Source organism: Lissotriton vulgaris, chromosome 11, assembly GCF_964263255.1.
Source record: "Lissotriton vulgaris chromosome 11, aLisVul1.2, whole genome shotgun sequence".
Taxonomy (NCBI): domain Eukaryota; kingdom Metazoa; phylum Chordata; class Amphibia; order Caudata; family Salamandridae; genus Lissotriton; species Lissotriton vulgaris.
Window position 1 is genome coordinate 826,148,527 of NC_141699.1, and position 13,112 is coordinate 826,161,638.

General features: G+C 43.0%; 1 protein-coding gene across 2 annotated transcripts in view; it reads left to right on the plus strand.

Moving 5' to 3' along the window:
* RYK (receptor like tyrosine kinase) overlaps nucleotides 1–13,112 on the plus strand; it is a 906,407-nt gene that overhangs the window by 248,836 nt on the left and 644,459 nt on the right. For both annotated transcript variants that reach the window (XM_086943935.1, XM_086943936.1), the window contains exons 2-3: nucleotides 1,248–1,369; nucleotides 3,066–3,165. In XM_086943935.1, coding sequence (XP_086800061.1) covers nucleotides 1,248–1,369; nucleotides 3,066–3,165 — 222 coding nt within the window. The remainder of the gene's footprint in view (nucleotides 1–1,247; nucleotides 1,370–3,065; nucleotides 3,166–13,112) is intronic.

The window sequence follows — 13,112 nt, forward strand, 5'->3', positions numbered from 1 at the left end:
ATTGCTCATTATTTTACAAATTGCCATATTGTTTGGATCTACATGGGCTTATAATGTCTAAAATGAGTTAGTTGAAGTAAAATGGCAAGGTGTTGCTCAACATACAACGGCAAAATGTATAATTGTTGAGATTTATACAACTTGGTGTAATGCCACTTTCCAATTAGCATTCAAACCAATTTGCACATTTCAGTTGAGCATCTATATTCCTAATGGATACTACTTTCCACATAGTTCTTATTCATAACATACCACAGGTGTCAGACTGGACCTGGAACATTTTGTATCTTGTAGAGTCCCAAGTGTTGTTACTGAAGCGAATCTTGTGGCACAATCATTGGCAAAGCCAATAGAGCTGGCCTGCTATCTTGGGATTTTATTTTCTATATTTTATCGTATTACCATTTATAAGTGTCACTCAAGTTGTGTTTAGATCCTGTGTTTATAGTCAGTGTTGTGAGAGATTTAGTTGGGTATAGTGATTTTCGCATGGGATGACTGAGACTTTGTCTTTTTACAAAGAAACGGTTATCAGATGCTCCGAGTGCTCAACAATGCAAACATCTAGGGGATTTCAAGTTGAAACCTTGATAGTCAAAGTCCCCATACATGCAGGGGACTTTACTATCTGGTGTTTTTGTAACAGTTTGTTACTGTAGGTTGATGTTGGCTTATCTTTCTGATGGACTTGCGGTATATATTTTTGCCGGACTTGCTGTCTGTCTTTCTACTGGGCTACACCCCTTGAGTATGAGTTTTGACACCAGGAACTCACTCAGGTTAAAGGTGACATTGTGACATTCATCGGCAACCCTCATCTTGCTGTAGTGGATTTGATTGAGCAGATTTTTGGAAAACTGACCTATGACTCTTGATGTGGTATAACTTTTGACCACGATTGTCGAAATGACTGAAATGGGTCAGATGCTGCCTAGTGGTCCATTCAAATGTGACTTTTGCAATTTGACTACTAGAAAAAGGAAAAAAAATAGCTTTATTAATGATTGTTTATTTTAAAAGTCACAACTCACCTTTAACAATTTAATACATTGAATAATTTCATAGGCACTTTTTCGGAGTTGTCTGTTAACTTGCATTCTGATATTTTCAACCTGAATATTTGAGTTTTATGTTTTTTGCTGTATTGTTACCATGCAGCTTTAATTATGCTTTCCTTGGTAGTATTTTTTGCTGCTTATTTAATATTACTATATAACGATAATTGCCATTTGTCTTTCCTTTGCCAGGGCTTGATGCAGAACTCTATTATGTGAGGAATGATATTATTAATCACTATGCACTCTCGTTCAATCTACTGGTGCCCACAGAGACCAATAGCCTCCACTTCAGTTGGCAAGCTAAATCTAAGGTAAGTGTCCTTAGAAGAAGGTTAGATAAATGTTTCTTACCAGTACTATACCGAGAACTTAGTCAAAAGGAGGTGCTGCCAATATAGGTTTGGTTAGTGGAGAATCATAGGATGCACCTGTGATGCACTTATCTCAGTTAGATTTCAGTGTTTGGAAATGCAGAGTTTTTTTACTGGAGAATATTTTTTATTTATTTGACTTCATAACTGGTGGAAGCAGCACAGAAGACCTTAGTTACTGAGTTGATGACTAGTGTTTGTGTGAGTTGGTAGAATAAAGGTGTACCGTAAAAGCTGATGAGTGATTTGTTGGGAAGTGTGGCTTGGTGACTAAGTAATTAAGTGAAATTGTGATTATGGCCCAGTCTACCTTGCAAGCCTCAACGCTTGTCCACTGGCCCCATTCCAATCAGAATACAGTAGGCATCCGCCTGCCGAACCAGTGAACCTCTTTCAATACACATCTGCTAGAGTCTGGATTTGAGGGAACCTAGGCAACTGGACGCCCTTAATCAGACACCTCCTCTTGCACCATGGATTTCGTTTGCATGTCTAAGTCCTGCTTCCCATAACACGCCCCTTACCTACCGACACTTTTCATTACATCGTCACCGTCTCAGAAGACACACTTTAAAAAACTTGAGAAATGTAAAAAATATATCCAGTGTGGACATCAAACACAATCCAGCTTGCATTTTAAAGTTTGATTTAGCAGACTTTTTCTTACCCGATAGGTGAGCTGAACTCTGGGCAGTCCTCCCGCCAAACTCTCAATAGAGAGCTCTCATTATTACTTTTAGCCCCTAGGTCATTCATGTCTAGGTTTGGTCCAGCTCCAGTCCATCACTCATTGTTCTATCAAAGAAATATTATTGCATGCCACAAGAATCTGGAAAATAGTACGTGAATCCGAGTCTATTCCATTGCCCAGGGCCCCTCCTGAAAATACAGGAGAATAGTTGAGACCAAAATGCATACTTTTTCACATGAGTTAGTAGAATTGGTCACATTGTATGTTACACACAAAAAACACAAAAAAGGCTAATTCTGATAATGGTAGAGCAACCAAGCTATTCATTTATTTCTTGCCTTGAGAGTAAAAACAGTGCTCCATAATGTCAGATTAGCATATATTGTCGAGTTTGTTAGTCTAAAAATGAAAACAGGCAGAAGCAAGTTACAGTTACACTAATGGGCCAAAGGCATTTAAAGTTTTTCACGACAGCAAGCTTCAAATGTGGTTTTGAAGTTCTTCGAAAGCCTTTTTGTTGAAGTGGAATACCCCGAATACACCAGTATGCCACAGTTTGAATATTATGTGCAGACTAGATACAAATAGGAGTGGAAGAGGGGATTCTCACTACATGAGGTACACTGTTTTTGTAGAGTACATTTTATTGGATATCTGATTATTTTGTGGGACTAATTTCAAGAAAAAATCTGACATTCTGGTGATGCCAAATTCAAATCCAAACTTGCACACTGCTTAGACCAGCTCCAGATATGACTGATTTATATGACTCCACTCCAGGGGGTTTCTGGGAGATGGAGTAGATGACAGTACGTGGGCTGGTCTGTTCCAAAGATTAACTGAGTGTGCTGTCGAGGGCAGACCGAAATAGCTGGGGGATGATGAAGATAGCTCGATTCACCATCTGATCATGTCTATAGTTTCATATGATATTTTTTGTTCTAGGTGGAATATAAACTTGGATTTCACGTTGACAATCCTTTGGCTATGGACTTGCCACAAGCCAATATTTCGATACAGGGAGAGATACCACGCTCCTTATCAGGTAAGTTAACTACACCATTGCTATTTAAGACAGAGCCTCAATGAATGATTGGTTGAAAAAAATCAGACTTTAGTCAAACCAATATGTTGTATGTGCTAAAGAGTTGCATGGTTATAGTCTGTTGTGCATAACCACTTGCATGCAATCTCAATTTGAACAATTTTAGAACTTTTTAGTTTTGTTTATTTAAGGTTTCAGTTGCATAACCAAGTTTTCAAAAGTGACAAACTTTTTTTCCGTCGAACTTGATTTGACCACTCTTAATTTCCTGTAGTGTTCTGATGTAATTTGCATTTACTTTATAAAAGTGCACTTTGCAATAGATTATTAAATGATGATCTTATCCGAGTTATTGACCAAATGGTTTACCATATACATTGTATGCTCCTATGTGAAGGAAGGGAAATGCCTAATCCTGAGACTCATGTTATTGTATTTCAACTCTAATGAGGAAACTTACAATTTGGAGTCTGTAATTGGTTGTGACGGCAATGAAACAAGCAAACGTGTTTGATTATCGTGTTTACTTCAACAGTGAAGACGGGGGCAGAATGTTCGCCACACTGTATAAACATCAAGTGACTTCTTGAAGCTATCTTTGCCCTTTTTGTTGATAAAAGCAAGTCAGATGATCAGTGGTCTATTCTTCTAGAACATTAAAGAAAGTACTGTATCTCAAGCCTGCTGCCTACTCTACCTGATCATGCATTCCAGTCCTCAGCTTTCTGTCATGCGACACATTTCTCAAGTATAGAACAAGCAATGTTTGTATTTTGTTTATAAAGGAAACAAAACCAAAGCACATTAGTCACACATTAGTATAAGATCCAAACAGTAAGGATTGAGTTTAAATGGTGGTACAATTTACTAACCGATTCAGCAATCTTGTTTTCTTCTGTACATTCCACTTTGGCAATTTCTTTCTTCAACAAACTGAGGTTCCGTGATTCTGAACCCGTTTTATAAAGGTCGTCGTATCGTGACGATTTTGGTAATAGCGAACCGCAAATGACGAGTGCGGCAAGTACGAGTGTTTTCGTCCTATTCGATTTGATGGATTCACTATGTATTCATAGATTTCGTTCTGAACCTACGGGTTCCATTTTGTGTACGGCAGCCATTTTGTGGTTGCCCTCACATAGGCCGAAGACTACGGCCGAGCGAGTCTTTGGGACACGTACACCTTTAGCTGACTTTTAGATGACCTGAGCGAACTGACTCCGTTGCCCGAAGCTAACCTTGTTGAGCCAGTTCATTGTTCGGCAGCTGGTCGAGATCAAAGAGCAGGACATTGCTGAGTTTATGGTACATGCACACACCCTTCTATCTTGCTTCTCCTCTGTTTCTGTTCCTTCTTTTATGGCCTATTTATGATTTGGTTTGTGGTCTTTTATTATGGGTTCGTCCGGCCTGTCCGAGCAAGAATGTTGGGTTTTCTTGTGTAATTGATGGTGGGCTGGACAACTGAAAAGTGGGCTTGTCGTTATGCGATACCTTTTGCAATGTCACCTGTGATTGGATAGTTTGTAAATAATTGTTGTTTGTCAGGAATGTGATTTTTGGCATAAAAGACGATGTCTCGCAATACGAAAATTGAGCAGTCTCTAGCAAACTACCAGTGTCGTGCTTCGTAGACTTCTGTTCCTGGTTGCAGCCAATAAATTTGATCTTTGACGTCACCGAGAAGTATCCAGTGTCTCTGTATTCTAAGACAGGTGAACCCGAAGACATTGGGCGTGCCCCTAGCGCCGCTGGGTTCTAAAACTCGGTTCTTCAGTTAGCGCCCAACGTGGGGCGACTTCAGTGGTACCGTTCCAAGCCTGAAGATCGTGAGGAGGTTCGAGAGAAAATTCTGGAGGAAGGCCACCACTTCATCGACCCCTGTATGTTGTCGTGGTCCGAAAGTCTTTGCTGCGAGGTTCCCCGCTTTCCGACGGCTACGAAGGACTGCTGCCCTGTCGCCCTGTCTTGGACCCTTTGACGATTTGTAGAGCGAGACGATAGACGGGTCTTCTGGTGACGTGATCGATACCTCAGTTAAGTATGAGTGGAGCGTCTCACAGTCCTTAGTTTTTGGGTATCCTTCCGGATCTTTGATTTGGAACTTTCAAGCGCCAAAGCTGAGGGACTCGTGTATTTGCGAGACTATCGAGTTCGATAATCTCTTGAAGTTTGAAGCTAGACTAGTGAGCGAAGATGCCTGGTTTTAGCAGACTTGGAAAGATATTTTGTTGTGGTTGTAATAGGGATTCCCGATTGGAGGATTCGTGTCCGATACCTCCGGTTAGAACTCCGACCTATGAGCTCTATTCAAAACATGGTGTGGGCCCCATTACGTATGATGAAGTATGGATTAGATGTACTAGAAAGGATGGTGTCCTAAAGTGGCCCCAATATGGTAGTTATGACAGAGATTTTAGATAATCTTGAAGTTTAACTCTTTAAGAAGAAACCCCGGCCGGCGATGTTTGACTCTTTCCGCCTCTGGCGAAAGGAAGCCAAACAGAAAGAAATTAAACTAGCGAAGAGAAATAAAAGAGAGCAGGGTATCTCGAGAATGCAGGCTGCTATACAGTTTAAAGATAATGAAGAAGAACAAGTGAGTGAGCAGTTGCACAGGCAGCGTAAAATGGCAATTGATAAATGTTATCCAGCTTTGCCCCTTCAGCAAGGAGCAACGAAGGATCTTGAGAAAGATCCTTTGATGTCACATTTGTTGAGTTCTCCGCCCCCTTATGTGCAGAGTGCTACAGCACCTCCGCAACCTTTAGTTGCGCAACCTCCAGTTGCTCTGCCTCCTGTTATTGTACAATCGCCAGTTCCTCTTCAGTTGGCTCCTATTCCTTTGGTGCAGCCTTCTCAAGGGCCGCCGACTTTGCTATCCGTTCCGCCTCAAGTTCCTATGACTTTTTCTCCTGTACTTGCTACTACTTCTGCTACTACTCCTACGTTTGTTTCCTCTCAGTCTGCTTTGTCTCCTGTCCTTATGACAACTTCTCCTTCTGTTCGACAGAGAATGACTGATACTGTTACTGGTCTTTTGTCTCCTTTCTTTGGGTCATTGAGTATGACCCCTGCTTCAGCGCGTTAACAGTTGCGTAGCCAAATGCCTGGTCCCGAAGAGCGAGCAGTATTGGATCATTTAGCATGTAAATGGGTTACTAATTCTTCAAGATATGCTTTAGAGTCTGTTATGGATGTCTTCCGTTAATGGGAAGCACCGAAGCAGAGGTATGTTTTCGACATGTGTACTTTCCTTCGTGAAGAATGGGAAGATGGTGATTTGGGACAGACTCAGAGTTGTTACGTGTACAGTCTGAGTTTGCAAAGGGAACTATAGTGTGTCTTGATGTTGAAAGAGCGGTCGCGACGTTGCTTTCGTTTAGGAGCCAGTGTCCTTCCCAGCCGTTGTTTGAGCCTGATCCTTCTGTTAGGAGAAAGGTGCGACATTATCCAATGAGAGAGGTTCTTCGGGTGTGGAAAGATGCAGTTCAAGCCGATGTTAATAATGGTATTCAAGCTGTGTGGTAAAATTAAATTACCTATACTTAATTTATGCGGTAAAGTTCAATAAGAATAACTCATGAGAAATAAGAGGCAAAATCCGTGATATATGAGGTTTTAGAAAGGGGTTTTATTTCTTAAAAAGGAATTGGGTAATTGGCTCGAGCCAAGGTGGCATACCATTCCGTCACCACGTAGGTTCGGGAAGGGACTGACAGACAACATTTTATTAACAGACATTCATATATATAGTCAATGCATTACAGTAATGTCATATTGCAGAAGGCGTAACAGCTGAGAGAAGAGATAAGAATGCATATACGTAATGAAAAAAGGCGTTACAATAGGCGTGCATAGAGGCGTGAACTAGAGACGTCATTAACATGAGGTCACAAGGGGGTGGATCCATAAGTGAATCCTACAGTGTCAGCAGAAATACATGGCAGAGATGCTGGGCGCAGCAGCGTGACGTGTGATTTACGTATAACTGTTGGGTGAAGGGGGACTTGACATTTAGCCCTACATGTGGAGACAGAAGTCTGGAGTGTCAGATCAACCTAATCCTGAATCGTAACTAATATCTTATGTTTAGGGAACAGTATTATCTGGAAGGAAAGGTCTCTCGGACAGAAGCTATTCTATAATGCCTGTGAGTGCGTGTATAAGCGTCTACGTGTCTGTATGAGATGCGAGGGGGCAGGGGCCTACCATGGAAACAGGAGCTATGAATTACTTGCACGGAGACAGTGAGGCCGGGCCCTTTGCTCTGCAGCTGGAAGGATGTTTACTTGAACTACGAGGCAGGAATGTATTTTCGAGGAGCGGAGCAGATAATTCGAAGGTTGAATACAGTCTTGGCAGGCAACAGGCTGAGCCAAGCGCCGTTAGCTGCGCAGGGAGTAAGGCAGAGGTCATGGTACAGAGGCAGACCCAGGCTGAGGCCTTACAGAGCCAACAGGAAAGAAAAAGCTTGATGGCAGAATTCAGGGCCTACTTCGCCAGAGCTGGAAAACGTGTAAAGTACACCACAAAAAGACGTTGGCATGGCATACTTAGAAACGGACTATTCGACCCATTCAGGGTGGGTCTGGAAGAGGACATGTTAACGTTGGACGCAAATGTGTTTGCGTCTTCATAACTGGCTCAGGAGGGAAGTTACATGCACTTTAAGTTCGTACATGGAGACGGTGGGGTACACGTTAGGGAACATTTCTTGACCATAAAAATTATATTTCCTCATTCCCTCCTTGTTCCCTACGGACCCTTCATGATATATCGATCCTCATGAATCGATCGATTTGTTCACGTAACATCATTTGCTCTTCTTTCTTCTTTTCTCGTTTTGAATGGGGATTTGAATTTGAATGCGGGAAACATGATGTGGCGCACAAGCCGCAAATCGCTGGTCCACATTGTAAACATAGGCAGCAACTGAATACTATGAGAAGACCGATGCCTAGGAATGATAGGATCTTCCATCCCCAAGCGGTCAATGTCGTCCAGAACCAACCGGACCAAGTCCAGGTGCCTGGATTCCGATGTATCAAACTCGCAATCTTATGAAGACGTGTTATAGCTTTATATACCGTTGGCACGTTTTCTGGAATGAAAACACAGCAACTCGACCCGATGACCTTACAGGCTCCGCCCCTATCTGCTAGAATGACGTCAATGACGAGACGGTTTTGAAGAACAACAACCCGCATGGCAGACTGTTCCTCTGTTAAGTTACCTAGAGCAGAAGTAGTTTCATTCACTACCGCTTCGAGGGTTCTAGTTAATTTGCGTATCAATTTACTATTAAAGACAGCACCTAAGTAGGGGAAGAAGCCTTTATTGAAGTCTGTGTATTGTTCCCATGCCGTTTCAGTGTAGTCGACAATCGGGAGATCTCTTCGAAGTCTATTGTTTACTAGATTGGTATTTCTGTGATAATCAGGAGGAGCTAGAAAAACAGGTGGTAGAAGGAATGCAATGTAACAGGTACCATCCCAATCTAAAGGCAAGCGTTTGTATGCTGTGTGACCACAAACGAAGTAGGAGTGTCGCGTAGCTCTGAATGTAGATTTGCCCTGATCATTGAATTCGACTATGGTAGTGCATGTACTGTGTCCCAAGTGTATTGAACCATTCTTTCTGATACATAATTCACCCGTGACTGGTAATACTGACATAGCAGGTAATATTGGTGCAGCTTCTGATTCCAGTTAGGATCATGAGGTTAATTGTGTAATTACCTAACCCATATACTTCATTTTCTAGATCAGTTCCTGTTCTAGTGGGAAATCCCTTCTTGTCAGGGTAACAGACTTTAAGTAGAACCGAGTTCAGGTTTCCCCAAACCCAATTCCCGTCAAGAACAGCAATGTCAGAATCCAAAGAATTAATCAGTCTAAACCACGCACCACATGAGCCATTGTGCGTGAACGGGTACGGAAAGAGAGGCAGAACTCCCTTGTATTTCTGGTAAGGAGGGAGTCGGCCACATATCCAACAGTTTGTAGCGTTATTAGTTTGATGGGAGTGATGTAACATGCTAATGAATGTATTGTTGCGCAGCGCAAGTCTGTAAGACAGTTCATGTGGAGGTAATTCGCTAAAAGAATGTTCGGCAGTAACATTGTAAGCAGATTGTGCATGCTTGAAGATAGGATAGTATATAGGCAACAAGATGCTAGCAGCAATAATCAAAAGGCTTAGAAAAAACATAATCAATAATGTCACTATACAGTGACTACGGAGTGATTTACAATATGCACGTTTCTTGAGTTGTCTCTGTCTATCTCTCTCTCTATCTCGGTCTAGGGGATACATGTCAGGAACTAATTTAACCGATTCACCTAGGGGAGGACTTAAACAATTAAACTGTCTGACTTGCTAGACCGTAGCTTGAGTCTGTATTCCTCAGAGGCGGTTTTCTCAATCAGGGGGAGTTTTGAATCAGTCTGTGGAGGAGGGCAGGGCTTAGAGTCCAAGTCCGAAGGGAGTCCGTGGAATTTTTTAACGTGGCTCGAATGTAGCCATCCTTTTCTGCCCTCCACTTTAACAGCGGTCCTCGTCGTCAGAAGGACCAATTTCGGAGTTTGCCAGCGGGGCTCCAGTGGACTTCTCCGGTCGAAGTTGCGAACGAAGACAAAATCGCCAGGGACCACTTCATGGGGCTTCACCTCGGTGTTGTCGGGAAAGGCTGCAGCTACCTGTGAACGACAAGATTGTAGTGCAGACATCAAGGAGGCAAGGTAATCTGTCAGCATAATACAGTCAACATCTGTGATTTTACGAGGTATAGGCGTCCTCCACATATTTGGTGGCCTACCAAAGACCACTTCATACGGGGATAGCCCGGTTCGAGAATGCGCCACCATCCTCATATAAAAAAGGGCAACTGGCAAGGCTACTATCCAGTCAACGCCTTTCTCTCTACATATTTTCGAAAGTCGGATTTTCAGGGTCTGATTATGGCGCTCCACGAGGCCTGCTGCCTCGGGATGCCGAACACAGTGGAACTTCCACTGATAGCCTAACAGAAGTGTAATGTGTTTCACAAGCTCGGATGAGAATGGCTGGCCGTTATCTGAGTATACGATACGGGGCAAACCATACCGTGGGAAGAATTCACGAACCAGCTGCTTGGCAGTGGTCGGGGCAGTGTAATCTGGGACTGGATATGCTTCTGTCCAACGGGAAAGTGCACATACGACTACGAGGACATACTTGAATCCTCGACAACGTTCCATCTGGATATAATATATCTGGAGGACTTCAAAAGGGTGATCGGGAGGCTGAAATCCACTTCGCTCTACTGGAATGCTTTTACCTGGATTGAACTGGCAACAAATCATGCAAGTACGCACTTTTTGTTTCGCTGCTGCTCGTAAGTTTTTGTTATACCATATGTGTTGAATACTGTCTAGCATGGCCTTTTCTCCTAGGTGCGCTGGACTATGTACTGTGTTAATGATTACTTGAACCATAGAGTCGGGGAGAAACCATGTAGATTTTCCCTTCGTCAACCATCCTTGATCTGTTTGGATCCCTCCTAGTTCAGTCCACTTCTTCATTTCGTCTGGTGTGGCATGTGTCTGTATGTCCATTACATCATGTGCGGGATCCCTGACTGTCAGGCAGTGTGTCAAAGTCGGGACTATTGCCTTTGTCACGTCAGTTGCATGAATTCGATTCTGGGCAGTCTGCTTAGCTGTTCGGTCTGCCAGGTCGTTACCCTGGGAGATAGTATCGGTGACTTTTGTATGTGCCTTACACTTCATAATAGAAATCGCGGTAGGTAGATGTATTGCATCTAACAGAGCCTGAATGAGGGGACCATGTTGGATGTTGGCACCGTGAGAAGTTAAGTAACCTCTCTCTCGCCAGAGGACTCCAAAGTCGTGAACGACTCCGAATGCATAACGTGAATCAGTATATATGTTAACTTTCTTGTTTTTGGCTTGAATACAGGCTTGTGTCAGAGCGATGAGCTCTGCTGCTTGAGCTGAAAGGGTGTCGATACAATTGGTTTCTATAACTTCGGTGTCTGTCGTGACTGCATAGGCCGCCACTAATTTACCTGTACCGGTTCTCATGCATGACCCATCCACATAAAGTGTCAGGTCTGGATCTGGTAATGGAACATCTGTCAAGTCTTGTCTGGGTTTCGTCGTAATAGTAATGACTTCAATACAATCATGTTTCAATGGATCTATACCATTTAATGGCAACAGTGTGGCAGGATTTAATGTGTTACAACGCCTGATTTCTATGTGTGGTTGAAACAATGTCAATTCATAACCTGTCAGTCTTGCTATGGTTAAGTGTTGGGTCTGTGTACGATTTAAAAGAACTTCCACGGAATGTGGAACTTGTACTGTCAATTGGTGTCCTAGTACTATGGAATCACTTTGTCTGATTGCTAAAGCTGTCGCAGCGACTGATTTCAAACACGCAGGCAAGGCCTGGGCTACTGGATCTAATGTGCTAGAAAAGTAAGCACACGGTTTGTGTGAACCTGCTTGTTCCTGAGTGAGGACTGACAATGCAGTACCTTCACGTTCTGTGACAAAAAGTGTAAAAGGCTTACTGTAACATGGTGTTGCTAAAACCGGTGCTTGACATAAGGCTTTCTTTAAGTCCTCAAAAGCTAGTGTATGTTCCTGAGTCCAAGGGAGGACAGTCGATGTCGCTGCCTCCTGAGTTGTCCACTGAATGAGTGGTTTTGCTAGGAATGCATATTGGGGAATCCATTGTCTGCAGTATGAGGTGAGGCCTATGAAAGCCCGCACCTCCTTTTGTGTTTTCGGTGGTGACATGTTTACAATCAACTGAATACGGTCAGGAGTGAGCTGTCTCCCCACTTTGGACAGCAAGTGACCCAGGTACACAACTTGCTGAACACAGAATTGCAGCTTCGAAGGGGATACCTTGTGCCCCTTGTCAGCCAGAAAATTTAAGACCGTCAGTGATGCATTTTCACATTCGGGTTCGCTTCGAGCGGTGATCAGCAGATCATCGACATACTGAAGCAAAGCGGTGTTAACAGGCATGTGGATACTGTCAAGTTGTCTTTTCAATGCTTGGCTATAGATGCTGGGGCTTTCTGTGAATCCTTGAGGTGCGCGTGCAAATTTGAAACTTCGTCCATTTAAACTGAATCGGAACAAGTATTGGCTTTCCGGATCGATTGGGACGCTAAAGAAGGCGTTCTTGAGGTCAATTACAGTAAAGAACGTCGCTTCTGAATCAATGGCTGTCAATAATGAAGAGATATCTGGGACCACAGGATACTGTGGTACAATACATTTATTCAATTTGCGCAGATCAATAACTAATCGGTAAACTGGTGATGCATTTGGATCAGTACGTTTAAGAACTGGAATGATAGGAGAATTACATACGTTGGAGTCCGTTTCCACGACCACTCCTTGTGCGATGAGCTCGTCAATGATTCTCAGTAAAGCCACTACGGCATCTGGGGGTAACTTGTATTGTCGAATTCGTGGTAATACCACTCCTACTTTGAGTGTGACCCGATATGGTGTAATGTGCATACAACCTACATCAGTGGGGCCTTGCGCCCACAAGTGTGCAGGGACATTCTGTAACCTGTGATCCATGTCTCTCAATACATAGTGTCCCTTAAAATCTCGCAAGAATAATCGCACTCCTTCCGGAGAACAGCATATTATAGCTCCTAGAGCCTTCAAAGTCTTTATACCTAGCAAGTTTTCCGGGCATGATTTTGTAAGCAATAAATCTGTAGTCCGTGTCAGAGGACCAACTGCAAGAGGAAGGGGTTGTGATACTTCATTAATAATAGGTTTTCCTGAAAATCCAAGGGAAACATTCTGTGAGCCTGAGAGGGGTGCCCCTGGAACCTCATCGTGACTTATTGTGGTCCTGCTTGCCCCTGTATCAATGAGAAACTTTCTGTCTTTCCCTAATACTTG